The 17,432-nt window shown below is 37.3% G+C and overlaps 1 protein-coding gene across 1 annotated transcript in view; it reads left to right on the top strand.

The window, feature by feature from the left end:
* cntn3a.1 (contactin 3a, tandem duplicate 1) overlaps positions 1 to 17,432 on the top strand; it is a 103,203-nt gene that overhangs the window by 72,904 nt on the left and 12,867 nt on the right. Inside the window, exons 12-14 of the mRNA XM_042491562.1 lie at positions 7,293 to 7,420; positions 11,758 to 11,933; positions 16,676 to 16,793. Of these exons, the coding sequence (XP_042347496.1) occupies positions 7,293 to 7,420; positions 11,758 to 11,933; positions 16,676 to 16,793 (422 nt within the window). The remainder of the gene's footprint in view (positions 1 to 7,292; positions 7,421 to 11,757; positions 11,934 to 16,675; positions 16,794 to 17,432) is intronic.

Raw genomic sequence — 17,432 nt, 5'->3', positions numbered from 1 at the left:
ACTCTTTGTTATAGTCCATTACAAAGGAAGGCCCTCAGTTCAGTTAGGAGAATATTCCCCCGGCTGCATGGAGAATGGGCACGGAAGAAGAGGCTAATGTAGTTTAATTCCTTCAGCCTTTAAGGCGATGCAGGTCATTTTTGATCATTTTGGGAGGTCCGGGCTGCCTTCAAGGGATCTTTCAGAAAGGAGCGTTCAAGTTCTTCTTTCAAGCCAGTTATGTTTGAAACACCGGCTCAAACCCATTACACCGTAGTGCCGTTTAGAAGATAAGATGGGAGCTTCTAGTGAGGATTTACAGGGCAAAGCATTTATCAAGTAAGGTAATTAATTTCTGAGGAGTCCAATGTGGTCAGGAAATTGCTCTACAATCAGAATTGAAAAGCAGTATCAAAGAATGCAATTTGACTAAATTGTCATAACTTTTCTAACCGAAGAAATTAACTTTAGATATTTATTTTTTGTTACACTTTATAGGGCCAGTGTGTAGGATTTAGGGGGATATATTGGCAGTAAATGGGATATTATATAATAAGAATGTTTGCTTTAGTGTACAATCCCCTGAGAAAAGGAATCTTTGTTTTCGGGTCCTTGTCTTTGAAGATTGTCATGTTACACCACCTTGTTTTTAGAGTAGCCCAGAAGATAGGGCCATTCTTGTTTTCCTGATTTTACCTTGGCCACTGTAGTTTTGAGCCCATCCGCACAGGAGCATTAGAAAAACACTAACTTTTATGTTTTTTTTTTTTAGAGGAAGAGACCTCTGCAGATAATTTGACTGCTGTTAAAAATTGGATGTTAGGTTAACAGAGAAAAAAGCTGCTCACACATTAGCAGGTGTTAGGCTAGTGGCCCATCTCAAACTAATTGCTTATTGCTTATTAGCAGTCATATTAGTTGCATTTTTTCTTTTTATTAGTTACTGTAAAGCACTCATTAACGCCATAGTCTGCAATACCATATTCTACAACTACAAGGGCATTAACTGAGAGATTTTCCTCAATAATTACTGATTATTGATTGGAAGTATATAAGTTGTTCTACATTAATGATGATTTTAATAAGCTTTGCTCGGTCTTGGCTTTATAGGGTGGTAGTGCCAGTCATTCTTCCTTAGTAACATTTAATAAATATGGTCTATCTAATGTAACAAAACACAAAGCTACAAGTGTTACTAGTCCAAATGACTTTAAATTATGTCTTTCTAATTCAGCACGTGTTCCCATTCTAAAGTGAGGTCTCATAACTTATAATATAATAATAGTTTGACACTTTAACTCACACAGGTTTCTTAGTTGCCTTCTCTTCACACTTTGTAAACTTTGTACTTTAGAGGATAGTGTGTATTGATTGCAGTATTTGTATGCTGTGATGGATTCACAAAGTGTAAAGAGGAGGCAACTTTAAAATAGAGAATTTGTGTGGTGTCAATGTCCAACTACCAGTGACTAGACAGTAAGTAAACGAGTTGTTGTACATGCATACATACATACAACTATTATCAGTAAGTCGTAGTTTGTAATTTATTGAGGGAAATTTCTTAGTTGATCGCCTAGAAGTTGTAGATTATGTTCAGAATAAGGCATTAATAAGGGTTTTATTTGACTAATAAATTGCCAATAGGCCAACAATATGCATGCTAAAAAGCAGTTAGTAAAAGGTGAATAAGTGTACCTTGATATAAAGTGCTAAGGATTCCTTTTCACCAGGGCTTGACTTTGTAAAAGAGGCTCTTTTTGCTTTGCATCCATCAAAAATGTTAATAACAAATTTGTCCCGCAAGCATTTAATATTTACCCTGTGTTGAAGTTTCTGTCTTTGAGAAATTATTTTGCAAGACAGAAATCCCAACACATGGCAATGATCATAAATATTCTTCCTTTGTCTGTTTAACGGGGATATCCGGATGTGAGTCTAACAACTGTTTCACATCATGAAATATTAATCTGTGAACATGAGGCTTAATGGGTATTGCCTGTTTGTAATAACTTTGATAACACCAGGCCAAATTAATTATTAGCTCAACAAGCAGTGGCTGTCTTGTTGCCTCGAGGGAATTCATTTTTAACAGTGTGATATTTTATTGATCCCTGTAGGGAATTTTTCTTCATGCCTGCCACCTCTGGGGAGATCAGAGCTGCCGGAGGCTCAGTGTTGCTTTAGGCCGGCTCTGCAAGGCAAATCCTTGACTTCATTGTGAAATCTGAAGGATGGGCTCTGTAACAGCTAGCCTGTCTTGCCTCTTTTGTTGTTTTTGTTCTCTACAGATATGCAACAGATGATGATCAGTGTGAGTAACTGATCCCTTAATTGACTTTATTGATTTCTCCAATTGTGTTGTCAGGGTACTGCTACAAGTGCATCATGTGCTGTAGATCTTTACTCAAAGCTATACTATTTAGGATTTCTGGTTACTGTTTGAAAAAAAATAATCGCTAGAAAAAGTAAAGTCAACCCCAGATTCACTCTTGTATGCCGTTTCACCTTGCTAGTTTTGTCAGCACTTAGTCTCTTGGATGCCTGCTGCTTACGAGGGGTACAAAATCGATACAGCATAGTATCACAGTATTTTGTGCTACAATATTGTAGTGATACACAGAGGCGAGGTATACTTTTTTGTACAAATTATTAGTGTAGCATTCTAATATTCACTCTAATACTACAATATTAGAATGAATTGCTTTTTAGACCACTAGATACATTTTGTTGCAATAAGGATGTCTGAAATTATATGAATGAACTGAAAACTTTATCTTAAAAGATACAATAGATGTTTCAAAGTTTTCCTTTTAGGACATTATTTGCAGTTGGAAAAAGTATGTGGTATTACAATTCATATTGCAAAAGTTTAAAATTGCAATAATATTGTATCGTGACTTAAGTACCATGATAATATCATACATGCATGGCACCTTGTCGCTACCTTTCTACAATCTTGACCTTACCAAAATTCTGCGGAGGTACATGCACATAAAAGTCCCAAACACAGAAAATAAGAAAAAAAGGAAATACAGACAGAGACCAGAGTCTCTGCAAGAAAAATACACCACCACAAACTTCTGGTGGGTTTTGAGAGGAATTACTTCTGTGTTACTTTGTACATTGTTTACTGCATTGTGTATCCTACGTATTTATTTTTAAATCTCTTCATGGAAAAGTGCATATAAAACATATTGTATTATTATTATTTTTTGTTGAAGTTAACAGGTTTTGACCTCAACTGGAAATATTTATCTGCTTAGTCTTATGTCATATTTCTAACTGTCAGTAAGTTTTGCACATTTGTAAGGTCTCAAAATAATTGCAGTGTGTTTAAATGTGACACTTTGCAAGAGATTCAGTCAACGGATCAAGAGGTTGCATTCGATGGGAGGGCATGTCTAACAGACACTTGCCTGACTTCTCAACATAGATAACAGGGCAACATCATCTTTTGCATTAGGGCCTGTATATGTCTTTATATTTAAATACATTCAGGTTGACAGATAAGCCACATTAAGACACTATAATTAGGAAAATTAACAGAAAAAGTACAGCCAAGTTTTGCACAGTTACAGCTTACTGCTGACACTTCTTCTACAGGTACAAACATATTTAATCAGTATTTATTTCAGGCAGCTTACTTTGAAAAACAAGATAAGGGAAGAACAGGGATTGCTGTATCCACAAAACATGATAGAAGCACCGGGGAAACTGTGAGACAGAAGGAGAACGCAGGAAGTCAGCAGAAACCTCAGTCACGCTGTCTTTTAAGGGATGTGATAGATTACCTCCAGTAATTACAAAGATCAAAGGAGAGAGAACAATGAAAATGTGTTTTCTAAACTAGCGGAAATGCTTTGATAACAGGAAAGACAAAAGGATCAAATATGAGCAGTAGGTATTCATGTAAATAATTTAGTGATACATTATAACAAGTGATAACTGATTATTTTTTTATGAAAGAAGTGTTTGAAATTGGATGGTTCTGTTGCATGAATGAATCGTTTTTAGGCTTTTTATCGGAGAATTCTGTGCAGCGTGTGGCCAGTTTTTCACTAAAGCGAGGTAGAGATTTTTTAGCGTCTCAGTAAATAGAAATAATCAAAACATTTTATATTTATTTATTTATTTTTGTGCCTCATTCACATGTGACCCTGCCATTCACTTCAATTTTGTGAAGTGTTTAGATGTCCTGTGTGTGTGTTGATCTTACCAAACAACTTTCTCTTAAATGTTTTTCTTCTTTTATCCTCTATCCCTGAGTACTCAAAAAATGCACTAAAAAGGGGCAAAATGAATGTCATTATCTATTTTTTGTAGTGTATTTTTTTTATGCGCATGCTTTCTGTCCACTGTGTTCAAGGTCTCGCTGATATGCTTTAAAAGACTGATTCCCTGACAAATTTCAACAGGGGGCATTAGCATTTCTAAAATGTAGATTGGGAATTTATCCTGTCATGTTACTCTGCCATTGCTTTAAAAAAACAGGAAAAGTAGTTTATGATTAGCAGTTATTCTTTTTATTCAATTGTTCTATATATTCTAATTGTTTATATGACATGGGTCAGTGCACGTTTATGAAGATTAGTATATAAATATGAAATATAAACATGCCAGAGTTAGCAGGAATGATCATTTACATCTTGTCCCTCGGCAGGGAACATTCAATTCAGTTCAATTTTATTTATGAAGCCCAGTATCTGACATCAAAATTTGCCTCAGAGGGCTTTACAACATATGGCACCCCTCTGCCAATGTACCCTCAGAGCGGAGAAGGAAAAACTCCCCCAAAAAAAACTTTACTGGGAGAGAGAAAGAGAGACAAACATACAATTTACAAGTAGGAAAAGTAAAGTATAACTGAGCTTATTGATAAATTTAACTGTAGCTGTGAGATGAAGCAGATGTATTCAGATGGAATCCAAATGTAAGGATAACTCTGCAACATGAACCAATAGACTGAATCACTTTATTCAGTCAGTGTCTTGTTGCTGACCTTACTTTCATATTTGACTTTTTGTCCCTTAACCACCTTGTTGGCTGGTGGACTGGAAGCAGTATACTCTCTCTGTCGGAGGGAATCTGTCAGGCTTGACTGATGACACCAACAGATGAAATGAGAGTCTTTGTAATTTGGACTCGCTGGTGCAATCTGTCATAGAGGTTCAACTTATTACCACACAACCAGGCGGGTCCAATTTGTTTCTCTGCTGGTGAAATTTCCCCAGCACATACAGGACTCGGATTGTATCGGATTATATCCAATAACTGGCCGGGTTTGATCCTAGTAGAAGTAGTTGTTGTTCGCAGTGTTGGAGAGTAGTGAGCTACATGTAATTAATAGGGCTGTACCCGTCTCAGAGTTATGTCAGTCGAATCAGATTTGGCCATTAAATGTGAATATTTGACAATTCCTTTTTTTTTTCCGTATAAAGTTTTAAAGTTGGAACAGGCTCAGCAGGACCTTCAGTGAGACAGTGGCATTCATGTAATGTAGTAAACAAGCTCACTGCACTAACAACGGATCAACAATGTGCAACAACATTTTCTGCCAACACTAAATATTAAACAAAAGCCAGAGACTGTGTCATATTAAGTTGTGATGAGCTGCAAATTCATCACCTAAAGGCAGAAGAGAGAAGACTAAGTTACCTCAGAGCCTCGGTGAAGAGTCACTCTGCCTCTGCGCCTCTGTCTGCATGTCCAAAGCGCTCTGTACCAAAGAGTAGCGTGATATGAAAGAGGACTCGACATCGAAATCTGATGACCAAAATGTGCCTGACTGCTCAACTGATGATTCTAATCTCTGACCTTTAAGGGGCAGCTATAGTAATTAAACTAGTAGTTTTGCAGTAGCTTTCTGGAAATTCGTCTACATTCATATTGCATTAATGCATTCATATTTGTGATTCAAGTCATTTAATTACTTTTTTTTATTGCCATTTTTGTGCAGTCAACCACTGAAACTACAAAGATATTAGGGCTATAAAAGCAAGGGAATGATATTTTTATTTTTACTTTATCATTGCCTCTTTACTGTGGTTGAACCCCCTTTGACCACAATTACTGAGAAGTATTGTCTATTGCTGTTTATCAACAAATGCTTAAAGCAATTTTTGCACGCTATTTTCAAAGTTACCTGGCTAATTGAGTAATCCTGGTTAGTGCTACCTGGACTCTAGTTTCCGAGGGCAGGTGTTTAAGTGATGGACATTGTATTCAAAACCAAAGCTGACATTTCTTGTGCTTTCCCAATGAATAGTGGTGTGTTTTATTTTTTGTTTATGTATGATCTCTGAACAAGTGGCCACTTTTTGTAATCGAATGGCATTTTTTGTAAGCAGGGATTTTCTGCTTTGTGTTTTAATAGAATGTTTGTATCACATGTACATTGTCAGTTTGATTATGCAAAGAAGTTTGAACTACTTTTTTCTAAGAAGCTTTAGTCAACCAAACTAGATTTCTCTCTAGGGTTGCTGTACTGTAGGTTTATTTTTAGTTTTACTGTTTGCTTCTTTTTTTTAGAAGTTTAGAAATTAATAGCTGCAAACCTCTAAGCAGTCATCGCTTGTCATTATGTATGAACCTAAAATTATATCATCTAAATGACCTCAGTGCTGCTTTGAAAATTAAGGTTTGATTGAATCTTTGGGACCACAACTCTGTTAAATGTGTTTTTTTGTCCTAATGTAGGGTGAGGTGTCTTAACCATCACGCAGCACTGTATGCATGAGTGCTAGATGAACTGTATTAAATTAATATCTTAGATGCTTGTAGTGCAGCGTATGTGACAAGCAGAGTTTCTTAGGTAACAGCCCACTTATATGGAAAATCATGCTCCTGTTTCATTTGGTATTCATGTCTGCAGAAGCAATATTTCTAACATAACACTTACACTTATACAGTCTGAGTATATCTATAACATGCAGTTATTTGGAATCCCCGTTGATATCCCCTTGAACTCGAAATGAGACTTTACTTCCTATCCTGCACTGTTCTTATCAACTCAGTGCTGAGGAATCAAACTGTAACACTTCACACTGAGCTTCTCCTTATGTCACACTGAAGCACAGGGAGCCAATTAAAATTTGCTGAGATAAACTCCAGGCTAAAGTTGAAATGCTTTAGGACACTGGACTTGCTCATTTAGAGTAGATTTTTATGCACTTTGAATATATATTTAAAATGACAGCCACGCGAGCTTCCATGAGTAGAGCTGTATGCCAGTTGAACTGTATTAACCCAACACTGGTGCACTGTCAGTTGGCCTGATATGGTGACATATATACATATATTCTTTTTCCCCACAGAGTTACAGTTTTGGATAACGGCAGCCTACGGATTTCCAATGTCACTAAAATGGATGCTGGACTCTACACGTGTGTTGCTAGAAACCAGTTTGGAGTAGCGAGCAGTGCTGGCAGCCTTTTGGTTAAAGGTAAAATATCATTTCCTTGTCTTCAAGCATCAACCCTGGTCGGTTTACTGTAAATGACAGCTGAATATTGCTTGTTTATTGTCTATTTTATTCCCAATAGCTGTTTCCTTGGCAACAATTGCGCTTACACATACAGCAAATGATACTGTTATAGAAATAGTCAATTTATTGAGGCAATATCACTATTATACTACACAGTACAATTACATCAAGCATGCGTTATATTAAGCATCAACAGCTTGGTTGCTTTTGTCATGTATTTTAGGAATAGGATTGGCTGTCTTGTGTTAAAACCTTTTATGTAATCCATTTGAACATCAGGAGTCCTGCAGGTTTTATTGTCCAGCTCTTGTAATAAACTAACACATCATTTACGGTTGTCAATATTTTGGAGGAACAAAGACCAAATGATCTGGCAGTCTGTCACAAGAGCTGCGAGACAAAACCGACCAGCACTGCATTTAAAATTAACCAACACTGACCCTCTCTGCACACTTGATGAACAAACAGCACGGCAGCCGTCTTTATAGCAGTCGCTACAGCACTCCTCATACCTGACGTGTATACAGTCCAATTAGTTGATTGGCTGTGGCTAGAGGAAGCGAGACACAAGGCTCATTGCATTCATGCACCTCGATGTTTAATTCATGCCTTCTTTTTTTTTTTTTTTTTTGCACGGCGGCTCATGCCGTGCTCGGTTTGTTTAAGATTTCAATCCATTTAAATCACACACTTCTGCAGTGCAATGAATTTTCTAGGTCTTTCTAAAGAGCAGAGTCAACAACAGTGCTCTATTAAAATGCCTTTTGGTGATTCCTCTTCACAAGTTTTTTGAATTGCAAATTGGCTGGCGTAGCAGCCCAATTTTGCTTTCTTTTTTTTCCCCCACAGCCTCTTAACATGTATGCATGGTGCCTTTATACAGTGTACTGTATATCTGTATGTGTGTGTATTTATAACATTATTCAGAGGTGTGAGGTAAAATATATATTAATTCAAGTACAGATTTAAGACGCTGCATAACCATGGTACTTTTCAGAATAGGGATTTAAAAGCATGAAGTGATTTTCTAAAATATTACTCAGTGTCAGTTTAATGTAACCAACATGATGTTACCAGTTATGGCTTATAGGTCAATGTATCAGTAACGTTATGATACAACACTTTTACTGTTAATTAGGACTGCAACTAGTGATAATTTACTTTAAACAAATTGATGAATTCTTTAGGGTGTAAAATGTCATTGCAATATCCCAGAGCCCAGGTCAAGGTCTTCTTGTTATTTTGTTCATTCTACAATCCAAACCAAATAAATTTCACTTTATAATGGTAACAAAGTAGAGAAATTCCTCAAGTAGGACATTTGATAAGCAGTAAACTAAAAACTTTATTTTACTAAAATAAAATGGGCAAGTATTGAAAAATAATAAGATTCCAACTAAACCACTGTTAAATGCCCACTTGTAGTCCTTAAAAGCTGAATGTAGAAATAGCGTCCATGCAACAGTGTCCAAGAATGTTTCCTGTGAGCCATCGCCACATCTGCCCTCTGCATTCATGACATTTTCAAAAAGTGCTGCACACGTTACAAAGTGTGTGTATGTTTACAAATGCACATAGCATTTTGTAACAAACATATCAACGTAAGCTCATCTGTGTATTATCTCTAATGCTAATGCTCAGATGTGTGGAAAACAGTAAATGTTTTCACATCTTTGCTTGGCAATGACAAAAGAAATTATTAATCAACCAAATTATTTAATTAAATTGATTAGCAAAATTGAACATTTCATCTCAGTTAAGTAGCAATCCATTGTTTCATACTTTTGCTCTTTTATAATTTAATTTCAATTTAGTTTGAAAATTCTGATTGTTGCACTACGCATCAGGACTGTAAGGGTTTTTATCCTCCTATCTAATTAATTGCAATTTCCTTTGCACCTGGTGTCTCAGGTGCGAATCATTCCTGAGATTCCTCCAGAGGTTTATGTCAGTTAGCATGAAATCCCAAACGTGATATTTTGACTTAAACCTCAGGCGTGCTATTTAAGATCGGCTTCCTCAGGACGCAGATTTTTGGACATAACAACGCATCCAATTTCAATGCTAATTCAAATGGAAACATTAAAATCCAACATGTTTCTTTGCAATAAAAACTACTTTTAATGGTTGTTTGAAATATATTGTCATTCCATAGGTTTACAGAATGAGGACTGCCCTGCACGGAGCACGCTGAAGGGAATGAGGGAGCCAATTTGTGATTTTCCTTCCAGTCATAACAGGAAATGAGCGTGACAGCTTAGCAATCGGAAGCAGAAAGTTTTACTCCTCTCATTTCGCATCTGGTGCCAAACTTTCCTACGACTCACCTGGAATGCACTGCCATGACCAGTCGGTTCTCCTTAGGGGGTGCGAGATAAACAAGCTGGCTTGTTTTGACAGAGCTGAATATAGACCTTTACTCCCCCTGACATGCTGCATTGGCTTGCCTGTCCATTAGTTGCTTATGACATGCATGCATAATTCACAGTGGACTGGTGTATGGGCCTCTCAGACTGCGCTATATTCTGTGCACCGCGCTGCTGTTGAATGAGACACCCAGCCGAGACGGCCCTAAGATTATGTTGATGCGCACCACGCTGAGGATGAAATAGGATGGCTTTTTGTCTCTGCACAAACAGAGCCAAATTATAGACTCTGATCTGACCTGCCGTAATGGTTGAGTTTTTTTCTTTTGTTTGTTTATTTTACTCTGTCTGTTGTTCAGTGATATATCAGACCATACTCTGATTTATGAAACTCACAGAAAGACATGCAACAAACGGTCTCTGGCAGATTCAAAAGTAATTTATCTTGTTTGTTTTACAGCCAGGTCAGGGTTTGACGAAGGGCAGCCTTAGTTTATGAGCGTGGTATGTTTTTGCAGTTATTTCTTCAAGTTCAGAGAACATAAAGAAGTAAAAACAAGCTAACTGAGAGAACTTTATTGTATACATTACATTCAGCATACAGTGTGGAAAAGGTATGTCTACTTTGTTAAAGTGTGGCTACGCCCATTTTCAAAATTCATACGTTATTCCCACAGTTTAAGACAATCCAAATACATAAGTGAACATAAACAACTCTCTCTAATCCAAAAAAACTACTGCTGTGGATGGGGCAGCAGCAAAACATATTAAGCCACCTAAAAAGACAACGTGCCCCCTAAATATTTGGGATACGGACTGCCATCTTGTGCTGGTGATGTTATTCAGAGCTGGAGTCTGCGTAGTAGTGATATCCGTGGTGATGGAGTTCCTACTAAAACACCTGTCTGACCAATTGCAAGCAGCCCCTTTGAATGTGAGCGCATGGATTGGTACATACAGCTGTCAATCATGGTGGAAAATAGCCTTTTTGTAGAACTGAATAACTCGTTAAAACCAAACTAGTCATAAAAACGATCACTTGAAAAAACATCCGAGTAATGAGAACTACCCCCAGTAACTGAAACAGACTTTAGGACAAATGTGTTATGCGTGTACTTATAGTTTTCAGTTTTGTGCATGTACCAATCACTAACATGGAGGGGCGGGCCTTATGACCTATACTGCAGACAGACACCAGGGGATGACTGAGATTGAAGTGTTACACTTTAGGCGAACTGTCATTTCGTCCATCTTTATATACAGTCTATGGACCAAGGTAAAGAAAAAAAAAAAATCAATCTAGGCAGCAATAGACCAGCAACTTCCTTGAGATGTGAAATGACTGTTTTTGTCAGTGGAGTCTGGTGGCGATGAGATAATGACTTTAGTTTCCCATCATAAAGGGCTGTCTGATGGCTAGGTAACACAGTTAGAATATTTCAAATATACTGTATACTTTAAGTGATACCAATTTTTATTTATTTTTCTTAGGTGTCTAAAAACGTAATTAAGGCAATGTTTGCTCAGCACCATTTTTTTTTATGTACGTGAAACAGGGTGTTCCTGCCACAAGTACAAATTTTGTAATTTTGTCTGTTTCAGAACAGAGATCACTTCAGTAGAATAAAGTTCATTTGGATATAAGAAAAACAAAATCAGTCTCCGATTCTTTATCTCAAGGAAGTTTCTGGTCTGTTGCTGCCTAGATTGATTTTTTTTTTAAGGAGCAGTTCCAGACTGTATACTTGATGACATCACAAGTTTTAGACTTACCTCTCTGGTTTCTGGCTGTGAGAGAGACTAGCTCGTGTTCACAAATACTGATAAAACCTTCCTAGGCCATGAAAATATTATATTGGAATTCTTAATTCAGGTAGCGTTCCCCTTCAATATGCCCCTGCTTTCTAACTCTGTGCTCCCTGTTTACAGAGCCAACTGTGATCACCAGTCCAGCAGGTCATCTCGACGTGACTGTTGGTGAGAGCATCGTGCTGCCCTGCCAGGTGTCTCATGACCCCACCCTGGACCTCAAGTTCACCTGGTTCTTTAACGAGCAGCTAATCCACTTCGGAAGCCACTGGGCATATTTTGAAAAAGTTGGTGGGGTAAGTGCACTAATGTCCTTGGGTCCTCTGTGTCTCTGTGTATTCAGGGTAAGACATGAACAAAATATATAATGCACTCTGGAAGTTGCACTTGAACCTCCCTTTTAAATCAAATTCACAAGTGTTCTTCAGAAATTGTATAGGCTGCACTCAAGTTTCTGAGTTGTTTAATTTACCTTTGAACTCCATATAATGGCAAAACTAGAAAAATATATTTTAAGCATTGGATTCTTGTGTTGGCCGGGTAGCATTTCCTAAGTTTAAAAAAAATATGTACATTTATATCCTCTTGACAAATCTGTTTCCACTTGAACTTAGAGACTGTTGTGACTTTACTATTTTAAAAAAGCTTTCAGCATCTAAAGACAGGCTTAAAGCAAAGTCATATGTGAAACATTTCATTTTAATATCCAAAATGTCTTTACATATCTGCTGTCTTTTGTAGAAGAAATCTTACACATATACAGAGGTTTATAGTGACTCACAAGGAAATGAGCTATTTGAACTCCATTAAAACAATCGTTAACACATTTACGTCTCATTTCTCTACAGTTTAATTTCAGCTTTATCTTTAAAGGGGCAAAGTATTGAAAGCTGGTTCATGATGAATTATACAGATGAGATGTTTTTTTTTTTTTACTGAACAAGAGGACTCTATGTTTGCCTGTTGCTGCTTGTTAATAACACCTCCTCCATTGACAAAGCAGCAACCAAGGAACTCATTATGCAGTGCTCAGCCATGTGTTACGTTTGATCATCTAACACCAACTAATTTTTCTCTTTTAATTAGGAAAAGCAATTATGAGGTCTTGGCTTCTCTATCACCTCTTGTTGTTTTTCTTTTTTTGTATCCGGCACGATAACAACAACACAAGCTGTATAATTGCATGTAGCCCCACAGTTCAGTGAAACACTTGACTCCTCTGCACCAAACCCATGCCAACATGTGGTTGTAGTGGAACTACTGACATATAGATGGTGGCTGGTCACATTATTTAAACTTTTCTGATCTACTGTATATGGAAATGTAGTGAGCAAAACAACATTTTTCACATTTGCTTTGTTTTGGAGCAGAGTATAAAATGCTTTTCGATATTGATAGTCTGCTGTGAACTCTATAACTATATGTAAATTGTAGGCATTGTAGCTACTGTGAGGCCTTTGTACACCATGGGTCCTATTTAGACAATCTAAAGCGCATGGCGTTAATGCGTCTAGGGGGTGCAAAAGCCCACTGCGGCACGTGGCGCAAAGGGATTGTATTTATACTCTGAATTAGTCATGGGTGTCTTTTTGGGCGGAACATGAATTAACCAATCTGTGCGTCAGCTCCAATTCCCTTTAAAAGCCAGGTGTGCCAGGAATTGGCGGATTGTAATCCAAATGACGGATTCAGCGAATAACAGATGTAAGAGGTGTTCTGCTGAAGAAACTGATCTGCTTGTGCGCGAAGTGAAGGCGCGTGAACAGGTAATTTGTCGAAGCAGCAGATATCCACCAAAAGCAGCAGAAGTAAACCATTAATGAGAGGATGTGGCGGTGCAGGTTTAATTAAATTTTTTGTAACCTCCAGAATGGCCTTACAATGCAGAAAAGTGTACAGTGACGTTAGGGGGAGGAGTAATCAAAGCTCGCCACTCAGCATAAAAATCAAGCAGAAATGGGAAGAGCCAGCTGATCTTTCTACCTGAATAATCTGTCCTTTAAAATGCAGGAGCAGACTGTGCCTTTCACTTCAGACCAGCTTTTATTTGGTCAATGGCGCATTCGCCTTCTGTTGCCTCAAAATAGCAATCACCAACAGTGTGCCTGACCACACCTCACTTTAAGACCAACACGCCCAGGGGTGCACAGATGGGTGCAGGTACATTTGTTATTTAAAGGATGTTCTGGTCTGACACTACCACGTGCTGAGCATAAGATAGAGCCCTCTCTTTTCGTATAAAAATTGTCTAAAATTTAAAAATTAGATACGACCTCACGTTGTGTCAACCACGTTTACGCACCAAATACAAAACTTCAACGTCTATCATTAAACAGCTCTGATTTTCGGAGTTTCTTTGCGTCTGTCAAAAGCTGGTTAAAGAGTTGTTTGACCAAGAAGCACTAAAGAAAATGTGATATAACGCGCAGGACAAATACATCTGCAACAAACACGACAAAGATAGTAGTGAGAAACAAGGAAGCAAATGTGTTTCTTCATTTTACCTGTTGTTTTATAGAACAATCAAACATCGGACATAGTATCTGTGCCTAATAATTAAAATATGCAAACAAAAAGTATGTACTTGGTGTGCAAAGGCCTTCAGATTTAAGTACTGCTCTCCTCGATGTCTGAATCCCAGTGTTTTGACTTTTTATATCCTCTATATATATTTCCTAAATATTCATATATCTGTTTCAAAAATCAGATCCAAGTTTACTCTGTGTTGCATCTTTGATCCAACACAGAGTAAACTGAAAAGGATCTGTTCTAAGTAGCTGATTTAGTCATATAACATTGCAAGAATTGTTATACCTCAATGTTGTAGTATTACTCCTTGAGTACACATCATGCATTAAGTTCTTTGAGCATTGCATTATGGCTCAGAAATGGAAGGAAGTAAACTCGGTCCACTCATAATAAATAGGCTGATGTTATTTTCAGATTTACTATTGAAATGATGACACGAGGCAGTTAAAAACTTCGTGTCATCATTTAATTCCACTGGTAGGGAATATTCAACTAAAACACAAGAAACTTGTGCCCTAGAAAAGGATAAGCATTCCTATGTATTACTATATCATGCAATTGTGAACAATATGAAAACCGTAAGCCTCCAGCATTATTTACACCAATCTCACTGTTGGCTACAGCCTACTCTCCTGTTTGGTTATAACAGTTTGCAGCTTTAAATAGAGATGTGTTTCTTGTATTTTGTAGGGCTATTTTTTGCTGCTAGAGCTGCAGTCACACTACTAAAAGGGCTGTGATTGATAATAATAATAATGGTCCTCATTGTGTTTGTCAGGTATGTAATTGTTCATCCGCAACTGAAATCAAAAGATTTTTGTTTAAGCACAACAGTATAGAATAAACTGAAATGTACTTTCTGATGCAGGGCTGAATGTTTTTGGTCTGATTCACTTTTTTACTTAAAGGGATACCTGTCCAATTCATCATCCTTTTTATATCTCAGCTGCCATTAGGGCTGTTGCTCAAACTACAGATTGTACTTTTGCCTTTTTGTATCCCTGCCACCATGGAACAGACACAAATACTATAGAGACAGAATGAGAGAGAGACGCCTCTCTCTTTGTCTCTCTTTCTTTCTCTTTCCCTGTCTGAAACTCAGATAAAATTGTAAAACTCGGCAGTGCTGATAAAATAGAAACCAGGATTCTGTTATTGAATTGCTCAGAAACGTATTTTAGTGCATTGTTTGGTACCAAACTGTCACCTGTATTGTAAAAACTGTGGCTGAAAACAGTGCGTTTGCCTAAAATGTTTTCAGAAACATATTTTGGCTTACTGTCAACTGTAATTCAAGATCATTTGTTTTCCAGCCAGCTCCCATATTATTTTCCTGTGTAAAAATGGCCAAGCCTACACGTCACCAGCCGGTGGGAGTGCTTATAGGTCCGATACACTGCAGTGCTGCAGTTAAGTTGTAGGTTTTCTACCTCTTGATCAAAAGGGAACACCTCAACCCTTTCTCAGTTTTCTCTGGTCATAAAGCATCTTTTTTTTAAAGGTATTTTTTTGTTTTTCTACTGCATAGAAAGTGTAGTTTTCTTTAAAAAAAAAGAAAAAAAGAAAGAAAGAAAAAAAAAGACCTTCTTTCCAGCAGTGAAATCCTTCTTTGAGATGAAAGGAAGGCGAAAAGGCTGACTGAAGGATGTGTTGGCAAACCCCAGTAAAACAAAGTCAGCATTTTCAGTATTGAGTGAGAAAAATATCAGTGTTACTTGTACTTATCTAATATTGCAGTTTCTATTTTGCTCATATTTTTTTCTATGTAACCCAACACCCCATAAAGCATGAAAGTCAGCCTTAACATAAAGCAATTGCACTGCCTTGTAGATATGTATGTGAGAGAGAATGCCATTTACCTTTTTATTTTATGTCTAAAAGCCACAAGACATATGATTACTGCATTTTGCAGGGCTTTTTAGAGTCTCACTTTAGGTAATAAGCAAGCTTGGAGGTTCTTTTTTATGCTGTTTATGAAATTTGCCAAAGTGAGAGATCTGTGACCCACTCCATTCCCAGTTATATTATTTTAATGATGGCAGGGAGTTTCAAAGAGTGAATGACTTGCAAAATAAATTTTCATCTCTATAAAATGTCCCCGATTATACATCAAAGTCATTATCAAGTCTCATACTGTTTCACAGTCCCTTACTTTCATAGATAAGACATCAACTTAACATTAGCGCTAACTTGAAAGTTCAAAGCTAATAATACATTTGGCATTGAATGGTTGTCTGTTGAGTAAATGGAATCGGAGGGGATAAAAGGGATAGAGCTGAAAGAAGCTTTTTAACTCCCCACAAAGAAATGTCATCACAAAAACCTTCACTCAGTCACTTGGTGTGTCCATAGACTTGCCCTTCTCCTCCATAATGTAACAAACTGAATGCCGGAGAAATCACTGTGACATTGCACTTGTTTCTGCAGTAATTTTAGTTCATTTTGCAGCATTTCACAATTTTTCCTTCACTCTTACTCTTTTATGTTTTTTTCTAATGTGCACTCACAGCGGTCGGCTGGTGACATCATGATCCGCAACATTCAGCTGAGGCATGCTGGGAAATATACGTGTGCAGTTCAGACGAAGGTGGACAGCGTGTCTATTGCCACTGATGTGGTAGTCAGAGGTAAGGATGTCCCTCTTCCTCATGCTGAAAAGGAATCAAACCTTGCTGTCAGATTTGTTTTTCTGCATTAAGAAATGCAGCGATAATGTATAGCTGTATTTAGCCAAGACGTCTCTACTACCAACCCTCCGCTAGCCAAGAACGTCACTCTCTTTCATAGTAAATGAAGGAGTATAAACACAAGTACTATAACTGAATGTATGGCAGTAGTCTCCTATACAATAGTGACAAAAACAAGCCTTGACATCATCACTCTGCTGTATATCACAGTGAATGAAAAAATAATCTATGAATAATAATAAAATCTATAATTACAGCAAAATTTGACCTGCTAATATATGCCATAATCATATAATTTGCATGTTGGAGGCACATTGTGGGCAGAAAGATTTCAGCAGCTTTTTAGATGAGCCGTGTCACTGTTTTGCCAATGATACATCGATTTATCCCTCAACCAAACCCAATAACCTAAATCATCTGTCCTCCCTCCCAGGCCTGTCACAATAATTATGTTTTTAACTAATTGTATTTAGTTTTGCAGCCTTATACCAGTTTGAAGGTATACGGTGATATGAAAATAGACAATTATTATACAGTGTTCACTGGCTTATCTATGATAAAAAGAAAAAAAATGCAAAT

The sequence above is a fragment of the Plectropomus leopardus genome, chromosome 8 (genome assembly GCF_008729295.1).
Source record: "Plectropomus leopardus isolate mb chromosome 8, YSFRI_Pleo_2.0, whole genome shotgun sequence".
NCBI lineage: Eukaryota > Metazoa > Chordata > Actinopteri > Perciformes > Serranidae > Plectropomus > Plectropomus leopardus.
This window is presented reverse-complemented; position numbering and strand designations above follow the sequence as displayed.